This window comes from Protopterus annectens, chromosome 15.part0 (genome assembly GCF_019279795.1).
Source record: "Protopterus annectens isolate FY-2018-M chromosome 15.part0, PAN1.0, whole genome shotgun sequence".
Lineage (NCBI taxonomy): Eukaryota > Metazoa > Chordata > Ceratodontiformes > Protopteridae > Protopterus > Protopterus annectens.
The window spans coordinates 216630460-216644495 of record NC_056749.1 but is presented as its reverse complement, the minus strand read 5'-3'; the positions used below and the strand labels follow the sequence as shown (position 1 = coordinate 216644495).

At 41.0% G+C, this 14036-nt stretch overlaps 1 protein-coding gene across 4 annotated transcripts in view; it reads right to left on the bottom strand.

Annotated features, from left to right (window-relative positions):
- The window catches only part of ARHGEF9 (Cdc42 guanine nucleotide exchange factor 9), a 3179575-nt gene that overhangs the window by 2258418 nt on the left and 907121 nt on the right, over positions 1-14036 (bottom strand). For 3 of the 4 annotated variants that reach the window (XM_044057721.1, XM_044057723.1, XM_044057722.1), the window contains one exon: positions 9891-10241. The exons of the other annotated variant lie outside the window; for it this stretch is intronic. In XM_044057721.1, coding sequence (XP_043913656.1) covers positions 9891-10241 — 351 coding nt within the window. The remainder of the gene's footprint in view (positions 1-9890; positions 10242-14036) is intronic. 4 annotated transcript variants of the gene reach the window in all.

Below are 14036 nucleotides of genomic sequence, written 5' to 3'. Positions count from 1 at the left end.
GCACACACTGGAGAGTGCTGCCCTAGCCACAGTATCAGTGCAATACGTTAAATACATATGTAGTAGTTTGCTATAGAATAGATAGAATCTTAACTAGTTCCTGTTTATGTCCAGATTAGGAAGAGCCAAAACCTTTTTTTATGTCTGGCTCACTAGGGGGGACTGAATCTATGACCATGTGTCAATGAGAGCGCCCAAGTTGCACATCTTGCACAGACATTTACACTTCTTGTCAGACAGTAAAGTGGCAAGATAATGTCATCTCCTGGGAAGCAAGCTGGGTCAAAGAGATTGCACAGCAGTCCACTCTAGGATGCATGGTCAATTTTTGTACTCATTTCATTTGGGGCTCTAAGTCATCAGCATTTGTAGGGAACAAGGTAGCAGCAACCAGTGCTTCTAGGCTGCAAATTACAGAGTTGATAGGAAAATGGTCTATGTCTCCTCCTACTTCTTTCCAATGTAGTTATTAAGGCTTTACTAGGATTAAGGGGTTGTATGGGGTTGTCAGGGAGAGTTAATACCTCAGATGGGTGAACACATCATGCTCTTTGGAGTAGTTCATCCACCTTGGTCCTCACCTGAGACTCAGCTCTCACCTGTGGCTCCTTGTAGCTGTCTGCATGCAACAGTGGCCACACACTGGGAAACAGATTTGACTGGCCAGCAAAACCAGGTGAGGCTACCCTACTGGACCAAAGCAGTAGTGGAGTTCGACAACCCCCTGGGTGTCTAAGCAGCCCTATTTAGGATTGCTCTGCTCACCTCCATGGTCTGAGAAAGGGGCTAGAAAAAGTGTCCTAAACATAGCCTGCTTCACCCTACGCCTGGCCTGCTTGCTGCAGCAGGTGGCGATCCCAACCATGTGGTTGAATCACAAAGACAAAAACACTGATGATTTTGCTCACCATTGGCACATTCTGTGCATGCTCATGAATAGCTCCAAAACAGGCAGGCTGCACTTGTCGCAAGAGAACCCGGCAGGTACAATATCCAGATAGCAGCCCTTAGCGAGACCAGGTTCACAGATGAAAGCCAGCTGGACAGAAGTTAAAACCAGTTATACCTTTTTCTAGAGCAGCGATGAATGTCATGAAGCAGGAGTAGGTTTCACCATCAGATCTAATCTGATCAGCAAATTAGCCAGCCTCCCAAAAGGATTCAACAACCAACTCATGTCTCTGCAGTACCCCCTCAAAGGAAAGTGCCATGCCACCTTCATCAGTGCATATGCCTCCACCATGACAAATCCAGAGGAGATCAAAGACAAGTTTTATGAAGACTTGCAGTTCCTCACAGCATCTCTGCCCAAGGTGGATAAGCTTGTCATCTTAATCGACTTCAATGCCACAGTTGGTGCAGACTACCAGACATGGGAGGGAGTCAATGGGATAAATGGAGTCATCAAAAGCAACAGCAATGGTCATCTACTTCTGAAGACCTGTGCAGCTCATGACCTGTTTATCACAAACGCAGTCGTTTGCCTACTCATCTGTAACAAGATGTCCTGGATGCACCCATGCAGCAAGCACTGGCATCTCATTGATTACAACATAATAAGGAGAAGAGACAGGCAGGATGTTAAGAGTGACTAAGGCCATGTGTGGTGCTGACTGCTGGACAGACCACAGACTCATCCTTTCAAAACTCAACATGCACATCCAGCCTAGGCGGCACCCACAGGGAAAAAGACCAATAGGCACCTGAATGTCAGAAAGCTAGAACAGCACTCTGTGCACCAGAACCTCAGTGAGGACCTCAACAGTAAGCTTGACCAACTCAGCTTTGGCATCAATGGTGCAGAAGAGGTCTGGGCCCCTTTAAGGATGTGGTCTACAACACCGCTCTCACTCACTTGGAGCTGAACACGAGCAAACACCAGGGCTGGTTCGATGACAATGATGAAGACATTCAGAAGCTGCTGGATAAGAAGTGTGAAGCCTTCAGATTCCCTCCAGCAAGGCACACTACATCCATCTCCAAGAAAGCAGCCTACAACTCCATCAAAAGCAAAAAAGGTGCAAGCAAAGCTCAGAGAGATGCAAGACTCTTGGCATAGCAGAAAGGCAGATGAGATCCAGAAGTAGGCTGATAGCAACAACTCCAAGCATTTCTATGATGCCATGAAGACCATCTATGGTTCACAGTTGTCTGGAATATCACCATGGCTCAGTGCCGATGGGTCCACCCTGCTCACTGACAAGAACCCCATCCTGGAAAGATGGGCTGAGCACTAGTCCTGAACAGGCCTTCCTCTATCAATTCCAAAGCCATTGACTGCATGCCACAAGTTGCCATTAACACCTCCCTGACAGAACCTCCAAAGGAATTCAGAGGTTAAGGAAGTAATTAAGCTTATCTCTAATGATAAAGCACCAGGCTCTGACTCCATTCCAGAGGACATCTACAAGACAGGGAGACCAGTCTTGTTACAGAAGTTCACCAAGCTCTTTCAGACCAAGTGGCAACAAGAAGTTATCCCTCAGGAGCTAAATGATGCCTCCGTCATCCATCTCTACAAGAGAAAGGGAAACAGGCAGTCTTGAGACAATCACACAGGACTCTCTTTCCTGGTCATTGCTGGCAAAATCCTTGCCAGAATCCTCCTCAACCCCTCATTCAACACATGGAAGATGGACACCTGCCAGAGAGTCAGTGTGGCTTTAGAGTGGGCCAGGGGACAGTGGACATGACATTTGCAGCATGTCAACTTCAGGAAAAGTGCCAGGAACAAAACAGGGACCTTTACACAACATTCATGGACCCGACTAATGCCTCTGACACAGTCAAGTCGTGAGGGGCTATGGCAGATCATGGAGAAGTTTGGCTTCCCAGGCAAATTCATCAGTGTGGTGCTCCAGTTCCACAATGGCATGCTTGCTCAAGTACTGGATGATGGAGACTTCTCCGATGCTTTCCCAGTTAGCAACGGTGTCAAATAAGGGTGTGTATTGGCATCCATGCTGTTCAGCATGATGTTCTCGGCCATGCTCAGACGGCTTCTGCAATGACAAGGAAACCAGCATCAAGATCAGATACAGGCCTGATGGCAGACTCTTCAACGTGTGGAGGCTACAAGCCAAGATCAAGGTTGAAGAGGATTTTGTGCGCAATTTCTTATTCGCAGATGACTGCACACAACGCTGCCACAGAGGCCCGATGCAGCAGTGTATGAACTGCTTTTCCACTGCTTGCAGAAACTTTGGACTTACAATCACTACTAAGTAGGCTGAGGTTTTGCATCAGCCCAAACCACAAAAGACATATGAGGAACCAATTATCACCCTGAAGGCTGCTAAGTTTACATACCTCGTAGCACATTCTCCAGATTTGTGAACACTGAATATGAGGTAGACACAAGCATTGCCAAGGCAAGCTCCGCATTTGGACAGCTGCAGGAGTTAGCGTGGGAGAGGAGAGGCATCAATCTGTCCACAAACCTGACCTGTGAGGCATGGAATGTGTACGAGTGTTATGCAAAAAAGTTGAATCACTTCCAATATGAACTGCTTAAGAAGGCTGCTGAAAATTACCTGGTAGGACAAAGTTCCAGACAGTTGTCCTCTCTCAAGCTGGACTGCCAAGTATCTACACCCAGCTGAGGAGAGCCCAAGTCAGGTGGGCAGGCCACCTTGTACGTATACCAGACATACTCCTCCTCAAGAGACAGTTCTATGGTGAACTTGTGGGAGGCAAATGCACACAAGGTGGGCAGAAAAAGCACTTCAAGGACACGCTGAAATTTGCTCTGAAGAGCTTTGGCATTGAACCAGACTCCTGGGAAACCCTAGCACAAGACCGCCCCACCTGGTGAAGCTGCATTATCAAAGGCACTACATCCTATGAGCAGAGCAGAGCAGGACTGCAGAGGAAGTGTGAGCTGTGTAAATTTACAGCCAACTCTTTGTCAACCAGCCCAACAGACCACTCATGCCCAAAGTGTGGCAGAGCTTTCCAAGCCCGCATTGGACTGATCAGCCACAGCCGGACACACTATATTCAGTCAATTTACTCGACGTGATGTCTTTGGTCATCATCAACGACGACAGATAACAACAACTAGAATTAAGGAATGTGGGTCACAGGCTACTTCATGATGGACTTCACAAGCCTTAATGTTTGCCCAAAGAAAATGCATTCCAGTAGGAAGTTGTGGGTGGAAGAAGAGGAAGAGAGAGTCTAGTCCACAGCTCTAGACTATCTACAAAGCTAATGTGCATGGGGGGTGAATACCTGTCATGTAGGTGTCAGGTGTTGCGTGGCAGAACACTACTACCCAGGAAGATAGCTTACAATGGTGGGCAGAGACTTGTGGGGTCTGAAGTGAGTCTGGCAATGATAACCATAAACACATAATTAGAGTAGACTTCGTTATCCATGATGATGGGTCACACCAGACTCTGCACAACTGTTTGAAGTCAGGGTCTAAACCATGGACCCTGATGTTGGAGGACCTAATGGGCCCTTCTGACTCTGAGTCACTAAGCTCTGTTATACACAGGGGGAGGTCATAGGGGATGTGACTACCAATCTCCATTCTGGAAATGCACAGACCAATTCCTAGTAACAGGACCAGTCACAAGGGTACACAGCTGACTGACCGGAGGGCTGGGTAGCTCCAACATCCTTGGATGTACACATGCATGGTGATTTCTTAGGATGAGTCTCTTTCAAACCTCCCCTCCTCCTAGCAAAATGGCGGATGTAAATTAATGCAAACCATCAGTAAGGATATCTCACATGGGTGGAAACCAGGATGCCATCTCAATGAAGGACTTAACTACTACAATTTGTAACCAGTACCTATTTCCAACAACTTTTTAGTCCTTTAGCAGTGCTCCAACAAAAACTTGGGGTTGTACAGGGGTCCATCCCATCATTCCTTGAGGTGAATACTTTCATTTGATCCCATTCTCTGTGTAGCAAGTATACTCATGAGCCCATACCTCCTGTGTGTTTGGCTGGTCATGTTGAGTCACTGGCATGTCTGACACTGTTTTATATCAGCTACTCTCACATGTAATAGTGTCAATGTAGGTCATGGCCACCCAAATGCTTAGGTAACATTGTATTTTAGCCACTTAATCCAGGAATGTTTCTATGACAAATGTCAGCAGAGAGCTCTAAACTGTGCAAGTCACACCAAATAAGTGGCAGGCATAGGACTAGGCACTCATGGCTTGTGCAGTTCATGATGTCACAACATTTGCCACTGGAGAGCACAGTCTCTTATCTATGGAAGTATCGGAGAATAGCTGAAACAGACTGGAAGGAAGGGTAGTCTGCTTAACTGTCCCAAGCATTAGATCAATCAATATTATACAGATTTCAGCAGAACATTCTTATTTCCATTTATGTTGGTTTGTGGGGTTGAGAGGTTGCTTTCAGTCATTAACTGAAAATGAAGTATACTTTAAGAATTTCTTTTTGGTAATGGTGTGGGGATGATAAATATTAACGAATGCAACTTAATACATTAGAAACGGAGGAGTAAGTAGGAAAAAAAAAAAAAATATATATATATATATATATATATATATATATATATGTATATGTATATATATATATATATATATATATATATATATATATTCATATTCATACACATATATACATACACACACAGTTTTGTTTGGTGAGCTAAGATTAATCTTACTAAGAAGTGAGATGCATGGACTGATGTAGGCTGGCTGCTGGCACAGAGGTCTCACGCACTGAGCTGTTAAGGAGTTACTTTCTGTGGTTCAGGGTCTCAGCCTTCGTCCACCAACTGTGTGACCTTAATCAAGCAATTAATCAGACAGTGCTTTAGGACAACTGAGAATTTGGGCTAGGCTCCTTCATAGTCTTGTGACTAATAACTATCTATTGATCTATGGTGGACAGCAGCCCCCCCCCCCCCGTAGCACCTTAATAATGAGTGCTAACCCTAACCCTAATGCTGCCCCTTCCCCCAACCCTTACACTACACCTTTCCTTAATTAAAAACCTTCATGTAACACTGTCACTATTCACACAAATTTAACACTAGGTTTATGGGGGGTTATTAGTGTTCAGATAAGAAGAGGATATAGTTTTCCTTTGTTGATCTTTTTAGTTTGATATTTAGTTCATTTGTAATTATGTATGTTCAAAGGTATTTTGTTGGTGTTTTCATTTCAGCATTAAATATCTTTGATCATACAAAATACCATACAAACATCACGTACATACGTGTGTGTGTGGAATTATATATGTTTGCACAAAACACAAGGTGCAGGGTTTGAGTCTCACAAGGGATATAGTGGCTAGGCTTAAAATATACAAGGGCAGTTAGCTTAGTACTAATCTATGAACCTATGAACCTATATATATATATATATATATATATTGTTTTACTACACACTTAGCAGACTCCTTGTCAAAAGTCTTATGAAAATAAAACTATAATAAAGGCAATTTCACAGAACAACCTGTTTATGAGTGGAAGAGTCTTAAGAAAATTTCACCTTACCATTTTCCACTATTAAAAGAAAAGCATTAAAATGCAAAGCTCTGGAAGTTTGCAGTAAACTAACAAAATTGTATAAAAGCATTTTTAAGTCTGAATATTAGTCATTAAATGTCAGTCATTTCATTATCAGGGTCTTCATAGAAATCATTTAAAGAAACCCTTTTTCTACTATACTGCAAATATGGAGGTTGCATACTTTTGTTTTTATATGATCAACAGCTGGTGACATTATGCATTTTTGTAATAGTAAGAGTCTGGAAGATGCAGATCCATCCTTCCAGCCATCCACTCACAACCCTTATTTCCCATTTTTGCACAAGGGGTCAGGTGTCACTTCTTTAGTTACAGTCATCTAGAGCCAATATTTATACCACTGGCTGGCTAGCCTTGCGACAGTAGTTCTTCCACACCACACACTCACATGCACACTCACACCTATGGCTAATTTAGTGTCTCCAATCCACCTTGTGCACGTCTTTAGAATGTGGGAGGAAAACTGAGCACCTGGAAGAAACCCAAGCGAGCACAGGGAGGACATGCAGGCTGAAAGATGCAGATACAATTATTACATCATTTGAATACTTCTCAGCTGCTTATTAGGAAGTGTATTGTGGCCTTTACCTTCCAACTGAAGTGCTAGCAGAATCTCACATGGATCCTTGGCTTAATACACATCCAAAGGGCGGCATTTTTAAGAATGTAGAACCACAACCCCTCATGCCCCCAAGGTTCAGTCCTATACCCAATGGAAGAGAGCTGTTGTGAAACACCTGCTATAGGTTATAGGTCATGGGTACTCAGGAGTATCACAGATTACACCAGAAAATGCTAGTTAAATCTGCAGTGCTCGAAACATGGGGATGTAAATACAAATAAAGTATTTGGAGAGAATTTCCATTTCTGCAATGATTTCAGCATGCTGGGCATTTTGTAGCCTGTGCTACAAAAACTTTTGACACAGTATCCCACATCAGCTGCTCTTCAACAAACTTGCCACATACAATCTCAGTACCACATCCCTACCATGGTTTTACAGTTATCTACCCGACCGACGGCAGGCCAGTAAATGGGTAAACAGCCTCTCCCCACTATTATTAGTCACAATGGGGGTACCCACAAGACTCCATACTTGGGCCCCTCCACTTCATATTATTTACCAACAACCTATATACTGCCACCAAACATGCCACTGTCATGCAATATGCAGAAGACTCCTCCCTTATCTGCTCAGCCCACTCCCTACAAGAACTCCAACACAAAATGCAATCATGATTACAAGACATTGAAAAGTACCTCACCAGCCACCAACTCATCCTAAATCCAAATAAGACCAAGCTCATAATTTTCTCTAATAAATCTTCCAAACCCAGTACCCAATCCCTCTTCATACTATCTAACAACAGTACAAAAATCAAACCCACCAATCAGACCAAGCTGCTAGGGGTAATCATAGATGACTCACTAAAATTTGATAACCACATCTAGCTGATCATTAAAAAAATCCACTCTAAACTAGGCGCTCTATACAGGGTTATACCTTACCTTACACAACAAGCTAGACTGGCCACTGCAAGATTCCACTTGCTATCCACCCTCCTATATTGCTCTGAGGTCTTTACTAACCTATCAAAAACTGACCTAAATAAACTAGAGTCCTGCTATAACAGAATAGCTAAGTTTGTCACCAACCAACCCCACAGAACACACCACCGCACTGCTCTCCGACAGCTCAACTGGCTAGAACTTCCCAACCTATTATTACTAAAACAACTTTCACTTGCCTATAAAATCATATTCAACCCTACTGACTGACCAGCTCTATCAAACCTAGTCCAGCCAAACACAAACTGTAGACTCCTCAGGTCATCCAACAAACGAATGCTAAAAGTAACCCAGTCTCACAACTGTCACGGAGACTCCCTCTACTCCCATAAAATAGCCAAACATTGGAACACCATTCCTCAACAGATAACTAAAAAACCCAACCTGTCCACATTTAAAACTACCCTAAAAGGCTATTTAAATGATAATTGGATATGCCCCTGTATTGCTCCCAACTAATATTCTTCCTATTTTTTCACACGTTAGCCCAAATAGTGCGTATCCCACTGTCTTTTCTTTATTAATCTTTGTTCCTTCAGATGACGTAACTTTTACAACTATATGACCATTTTTCTTTCAGAAGTGACTCACCTTGTAAAGCTACATGAGTTATGTACCTCATATATATTGTAAAAAAAAAAAAAAAAAGTATTCCTATATGCCTGAAACATGCATGTTTATATTGCATTTCTGTTGTTATATGTTGCTATAATATTTTTGTTAAGCTCATTTACATATTGTTAGCAATGTACTACTTAAACTAAGTATACTGCTTGTACCTTAATAATGTTTTTTTTTTGTGGAGCTTTTCTCCTTGGGTCTCTGCTGAAAACGGGTTTTTTTTCAACCCAGTCAGACACTATCCAGTTAAATGTAAATAAATAAAAATAAGATAAAAAACTGTGGTTAATTAGTTTCTTTTTACTTACATTTGTATACATTTATTTATTTTAAAGCTATCTTGAAGGATATCAGTATTTACAATCTCCCTGACTTAGTCAATGCAACTGAAATTTGAAAGCATGACCCCCATCATCATTTCTGTGGCAGCAGCAGTAAAGGGGGGGGGGGTTATGCCAAGACTTTCAGACTGCTGTCTCTTCCTCCTTTCATATAATATCTAATGTGACCCTGTTGGGCATGCATACTCTCTTCAACAACACACTTACCTTAAGTCTGTACCTTGTGCTAAGTGGCTCACACATGTGACAACTTCTTCTAGTCTTTAAATGGGGTCATTTACTCTTTGGGAGCTTCTACTCTCCCCCCCTCCCAGAAGGGAGCCTTTTGGCTGTACACTACTTCCCATTACCTTCCAGCCCTCCAGGTACTTGAAACAATTGCTGAACCTAGGTCACCGAAAACACAAACAGATGATCTGTTTATGCACTATCTAGTAATGTTTTGCTAAAAAATCCAAACAAAAATCCAAACTAAACAATCGTTTTTAATGGAATACAATTCATACATTTGAGTTAGATCAGCTGCTTTACTACTTTTTAGCATGCAATGCAAGTTAGACTATGTAACACCATGAATGAGCCCATTAGAAGTGACACCTGTATGAGCTCTTTATGATATTGCAAGCATTGCTTTAATTTGGAAACTAGACAGTTTTCAGCATATTACACAGGAAGAAGTATTAGCAGAAAATTCTGTTAAAAAGAGTGGTTAATGAAAGCAGCCATGTAAGTAAATATCTACAGAAGTAACATAGCTGTTAGTATCCAGTACAAAAGCAGATCCATTGGCCATGCAGACGATGACGAAGCAGTCATGAAATGTCACTTCTTACTTGGGATGGAAGCAGCCCTTCTGTTTGTTCCAATGTAGAGCCACCTATCACAGAGAAAGGCCTCTGCCTCAGAATATTGTTACAGGCCTTAGTTTCAGATGTGTTGGCTAATGTGCATTCCTTTACTCTTTCCTCATCTGGCTTTTCTGACTCATCTGCATTGTCTTCTCTGTCATCATCCAAAACGGAAGAGTCTTCTTCTGGGATTGAACACTGCATGCCTGACAATTGACTACAAATTGATGATGGACGTTGTTTTTTCCATCTGGGAGAGGAGACTTTCAAAGGGCTGATCTGCAGATCACTGACTGTGTCTTTTGTTCTGCCTTGAAGGAGTTCTTCAATCATATCCTGAGAGTCAGAGATCATTGGAGGTTGAATATTAGTACTTAATGGAGGAAGCAGCTTAAGGTGAAGACTTTTTCCTAACAGCATAAACAACTTTGCTTTCTTATTCTTAACGACACAGTGCTACATTCAAAATGCATAAAACACATCCTCATCAAGAGACTGTTCAAAACTGAAATCTGCCAACAGAATCCAGATTGGTGAAGTCATTCAATCTTACTTGTTCCTTTGACAGAATGGTTTTCCAAACATCAAATGTACCCCATTCTTGGGGAATTGGAGAGTGCATTCTGTCTGTTCTGTGGCTCCGTTATCTCATTAACACATGCAAGAAAAAAAATGGGATAAAATCATCTAACTAGAGACACTTTTAGTAAATCCAGTTTCATTAACCTCTGTATTAATCAAATTACGAGGTTATTGACTATAGCAGTCTGTTTATAAAATCATGAAACACTAGAAGAAAATATTTCTATAGTTATATCATAGCAGCTTAAAAACTATTTTGAGGTTATGTATCTTAAGGATGTAAGTGAATGTTTATTTTTGGTTGGAAATCAAATATTCCCTTACAACCAAGGCTGTGTGACCTTGGACTTAGTGTATTTAACTAGTAGGGATATGAGGACTCCAGGAAGCAAGCTTACCTCCTTGCAACTTACCAAAGGTTTCAGCAAATGCTATTAGTTTTGTGAAATTGTGTTCAGTGAACTGGGATATGTCAACAATGTCTCTGAGCAAATAGTATGTTTCCACAGCAAATTACACTATCTGCCTTATTTGCTCTCTGTACTACAAAACATAAATGCCAAGCTAAACCTTAGTCAAATATTTCATGATGTCTGACCCATATTTTAGTACCCAGCATCAGTCATATTTTATGCCTTGAACAACACATCACAACATCAGATCAAATCAAGTACAGGACAGTAAATCAAAGGACACTTACTCAAATGCCATTTAATACGGATCTGAGTTTTTGTGAAGAAGCAAATCCCACTTACGGCCACACTGTACCCACTGTGCTCCTCTAAATTTAATAACCGACTCAGAGTTGCTCCACCTTAGAAGAACCCCCTCCCCCATTGCTTTGGAGAACTAAAGTTTATACTAAATATTCCACTCATAATAAAGTTATACAATCTATGCAGTCTAATGTATGACTTCCCTGCATAACCAAATATATTTAAAGGAAAGCTGTCATAATTAGGGGGTCAGTACTATAAATGCCCGTTATCAGTAAATAACTGGTATTTTCATCTACAGCACTAGGACATATCCCCTGTGATTATATTCATAGGTGTTTACTAGGCTAACAACCACATCGGCCTTTATAAGCCTAGCCATGTATCCTAAATCTCTGATAAGTTTTGGTACCCTTGAAAAGTGTAAGTAGGGCCTTGGGAGCTGAAACATTTACAAGCAGGAGTCTGGAAGATGAACCATTTACAGGTTGCCAGTGTCCATTAGAGACATAGGTGCCAAACCAGGAATTAATTTTCTCTTCCCCATCCAACTGTCCAAGTTACACTACATCTGGTTTAGGGAGAAACTCTGCTTCACATGGATGGGAACCCATTCCAGAGAGGAACAGGGAGAAAGAAAGACAGAAACAGACAGAAAGAGAGACAGATAACCAGTAATACAACAGATAGAGAGACAGATAACCAGTAATACAACAGATAGAGAGACAGATAACCAGTAATACAACAGAGAGACAGATAACCAGTAATACAACAGAGACAGATAACCAGTAATACAACAGATAGACAGACAGATAACCAGTAATACAACAGACAGACAGATAACCAGTAATACAACAGAAAGACAGAGAGACAGATAACCAGTAATACAACAGAGACAGAGAGACAGATAACCAGTAATACAACAGAGACAGAGAGACAGATAACCAGTAATACAAGAGAAAGACAGAGAGACAGATAATCAGTAATACAACAGATAGACACAGAGAGAAAGATAACCAGTAATACCCAAGATATGAAAAACAGTGAAGTATAAAAGTCTTTGTAAAGAACACATACTAGCCTGGTATTAAAAAGAAATTAGAGAATGGGCTCACTGTACATCAGTACCCTGACTGGAGAATGATTGTTCTCCAGCAGGGTATTAATGTACAAGTAATGCTAGGTGAAAAATGAGTCCGCCACTTCATGGCAGCTTATCAAGCCACCATGGAACTTAGACTGAGAAAATGGAACAGTCACCATTATTTTATGCTCGCTAAGCAGTGCTTCTCCTGTTTTGCGAGTATAAAATAAAAGTAAAATAAAAAAAACTGTGTGTGTGTGTTTGTGTGTGAAAGTGTATGTGTCTGTGAGTGCAAGAAAGAGATCGATTGAGTTACTATTTTACATTAGCTAAGCAATGCTTCTGCTGTTTAGCGAGTGTAAAATAAAATAAAAGTAAAATAAAAAAAATGTGTGTTTACGTGTTAAGTGTGTGAAAGTGTATGCCTGCAAGAGTGTGAGAGAGATCGATTAAGCTACTATTTTACATTAGCTAAGCAATGCTTCTGCTGTTTAGCGAGTGTAAAATAAAAAACGTGTGTGTGTGTGTGTGTGTGTGTGTGTGCATGTGTGAGAGAGAGAGAGAGAGAGAGACACACACAGAGTGTATACATGTATGAAAGTAAGAGAGAGAGAAAATTATTTATTTATTTATTTACTTTACATTTGTTTACCAGGGAGGTCCAACTGGAGAGTGTTGTCCGTTTTCAGCAGAGGCCCAGGGAGAAAAGCTCCAGAACAATTGCTAACATACTATATATAAGACATTTATATGAGCATTGTGGTTTACACATTCACTTATAAAAATATAGCAGATAATAATATATGATTTTGCATAAGATATTTACATAAGCATAGAGATTTAGACATACAATTAAAAGTATAGCAGGTAGTAACATATGATGGTTGTTCATATAGTATGTTTAGTAGAGATAATCTTGAAAATGTACTGATGATAAGACAAGAAAGGAAAACTAAAAAAGGAAGAGAATAAAGACAAGTTCCTATGAGGTGCACTGACATTTTAAGGGAAAGATGATTGTATTTGTGTTTATGTTTCTGTTTGCATGTGTGAGTGAATGGTGCAGGAAAGCAGAAGAGAGGGAGAGAAAGAGAGTGTGTGTGTGTGTGTGTGTGTGTGTGTGTGCGCGCGCATGTGAATGAGAGAGAAAGTGAAGAGCGACAGAGATCGAGCGATCCCTGGCAACATCACATAAGATCTTTGCATACTTCTCGACCATACCTCTCGGCACAAGAAATCTGGACAGAGACACAAATAATGGGAAAACAAAGGGCTGAAATAGGGACATATTTTAAATATTGCTCTTATAAACTTAGAAAGATGCTAAAATAACAGGGATTTCATTATCGTGCATTTTTTTCTGAAGAAGAGGAGCGTGTGTGTGTGTGTGTGAGAGTGAGAGGGAGTGCGTGAGATGATTACCAGCAGCAGCAACAGTAAAGAGGTTTACAAACCTCTGCGCCTTTCAGCTGAACAAATCTGGATAAAGCCTAAAATAAAGGGGGGACAAAGGCTCTAAAACAGAAACTTAATTATTGCCCTTATAAAATTACAAAGCTGCTAAAGTAAAGAATTTAACTTAGCATGAATTTTCTGAAGAGAAAAAAGTCTGAAGCTCAAATGTATGTCATTATTTAGAAATTTAAATCTCCAGTGACTGCCAAACAATTTAGGAGAAAGGGATCAAAAATAAAGTAAATAACCCAGTTATTTTCTAAATGTTGTATTTTTGGTTGTAAAATGCTTCCC